This window comes from Austrofundulus limnaeus, unplaced genomic scaffold, assembly GCF_001266775.1.
Source record: "Austrofundulus limnaeus strain Quisiro unplaced genomic scaffold, Austrofundulus_limnaeus-1.0 Scaffold3, whole genome shotgun sequence".
Taxonomy (NCBI): Eukaryota; Metazoa; Chordata; class Actinopteri; order Cyprinodontiformes; family Rivulidae; genus Austrofundulus; species Austrofundulus limnaeus.
Genome location: NW_013952405.1, coordinates 3645524 through 3647599, shown reverse-complemented (window position 1 = coordinate 3647599; position 2076 = coordinate 3645524). Strand labels below are relative to the sequence as shown.

Sequence of the window (2076 nt, the reverse complement as noted above, 5' to 3'; positions counted from 1 at the left end):
CCTCTGCTTCCTCTATATTTAAATGTTTAAATGTGTGTGTGTGTGTGTGTGTGTGTGTGTGTGTGTGTGTGTGTGTGTGTTGTGGCCACAGGGAGGTCAGGCGATGGGGAGTGTGTCACCCTCGTAATTCCGGCTCCACCTTGGCTTCAGTCCACCTGGAAAACAATCTCCTGGAGGTGGACACCATTCCCCCGGATGCTTTCTCCTGCGTTACTGACGCTCAGGGGCTGGTCCTCCATCCACAGCAGGACTCTCACACGAACCACTGAGCTCATCCAAGTGCCAAACAGCTGCGCCATTTTCTGTCATTTGTGCTGCTTTTTTTAACCCACCGAAATCAGATAGTTTGCAGAAATATAATTTTATCATGTAGCTCCTTCAGTCAGTCAGCGCTCCCCACACCCCACCCTCCTTTGAGTAGGGAACTGTAATATTCTGATATGMAATAAAACATGCAATTTAAAATGATCGAAGTCATTATTATATCTTTTAGGACGCATAAAGATAAACGTGTTGCTTTGAAATCTGGATGTGCGCAAAACACAGGCTTTTACTCTGTCTTCTCATTGAGCTATGGGACGCTTTGGGAGTTTTACGACTGAAGCGGATTAACGTGCATTCCGTGTAATTCTCAGGYTCACGCAGGAGGAGCCTTTAATCAGGTCGATATAAAGTTTGGGTGTGACAAAGATATGCATGTAATCTTAAGCTCTGAAGTYGGGAGAAAACGTCTGGTGACGCAGTGTAGCTAGAAGGCCCACGAGGAGGAAGAGGAGGAGGAGGAACATCAACATCACATTGCGTCTGTAAATCCAGGGCAGCTCCAACATAAACATCCAAAACTCGGGGGTCACGCTGACTGTGAAGGAACCCTCGGTCAAAGCCTCTAAACATGTACAGATTACGTCAGCCACTGTAAGATTGTAACTGGGGTGAGAGTATGTAGGGATTAGAAGAGCGGTGCTGCCRATTGCAGTGTTTGGCCTCACAGTGGAGGAAATGAGAAAAAGGTGAGGATCATGTTCAGGCAGAGTGGAAGTGAAGGACAAACAAGCTGATGTTTAAGTACAACAATTCGGTCATTGTTCTGCAAATGTCTTTCGGMTGAACGAAGAAAATGAGGCAAGATTATATCTAGACATGGCCAGAAAGAAGAAGAAGAAGGAGGAGTTAAAGCAAAAGAAAGTAGGCAAAAGGGAGGAGGGCAGAGAGTTTGTTTTTCCCATGTGGAAATGAAAGCCACCTGCGCTCTCATGGCCCGCTAACCTTATTCACAAGATTAATTCCCAGATCGTAATGTTCTCTGTCCTCGTTCCCTCTCTGTGCGTTTTTACTCCACACATATGTCACTGTTCAGCTTTCCTGCCATTGGTCCCCCACCCTCATCCCTCACATGCACCACCTGCCTGAGGAGAGGGATGATCTCAGTTGAGTCAAGCATGCTTTAGGCTTCAGGTGAGTCTGACCTGAGCTGAGGCAGAAATCTGGGACGAGAACAACCCMAAAAAATGTACAAATGTCATCACATAACATGAACTGAAGTTGACAAGACAGGGGTGTTCTGGTTCTTTAACACTCCTTCATAATAAACATTATTGTTTGCTGCTATGAAAGGCTGCAYGTGTTTGTTTTTCTSTCTGTTCGCAAAATATCCCATGATCCTGTGCAGAGATGTTAATAAAAATCCCAGAATAATCACTTGACATAACTGTACAAACAGCTATATTTGGTGGCTAACCTAATTCACGACTGATGCCGCAGCTAATCAGTTTTAGCAAACACAAAAGAATGGCTCCATCTCAGTTAAGTTTATAGATATTGAGCTAAAGATTGGTTTGGTAGAAGCTGAGAATCATTCTCAWCACATTCRATTTTAAAGTAAACYTYATCTGGCTGTACACAATTTCTCATGGACCAGATTTGAGCAAAACTGTGAAACAAACCATTAATTGTTCATCTACAACTAATTAACTTTTTAGATCAGTTTTATTTAAACTGACTACCAGTTGAGCTTAGGAAACACAAAACCAGTAAAACTACAGTAGAGGTAGTCTCTGCCCTAAAGTTGAGGAGTTT

At 43.6% G+C, this 2076-nt stretch overlaps 1 protein-coding gene across 1 annotated transcript in view; it reads left to right on the top strand.

Moving 5' to 3' along the window:
• Window positions 1–1608, top strand: part of si:dkey-32e6.6 (extracellular matrix protein 2) — a 14905-nt gene extending 13297 nt beyond the window's left edge. The window contains exon 7 of the mRNA XM_014017648.1: window positions 92–1608. Coding sequence (XP_013873102.1) covers window positions 92–269 — 178 coding nt within the window. The 3' untranslated portion in view covers window positions 270–1608. The remainder of the gene's footprint in view (window positions 1–91) is intronic.
• Window positions 1609–2076: the final 468 nt, after the last annotated feature.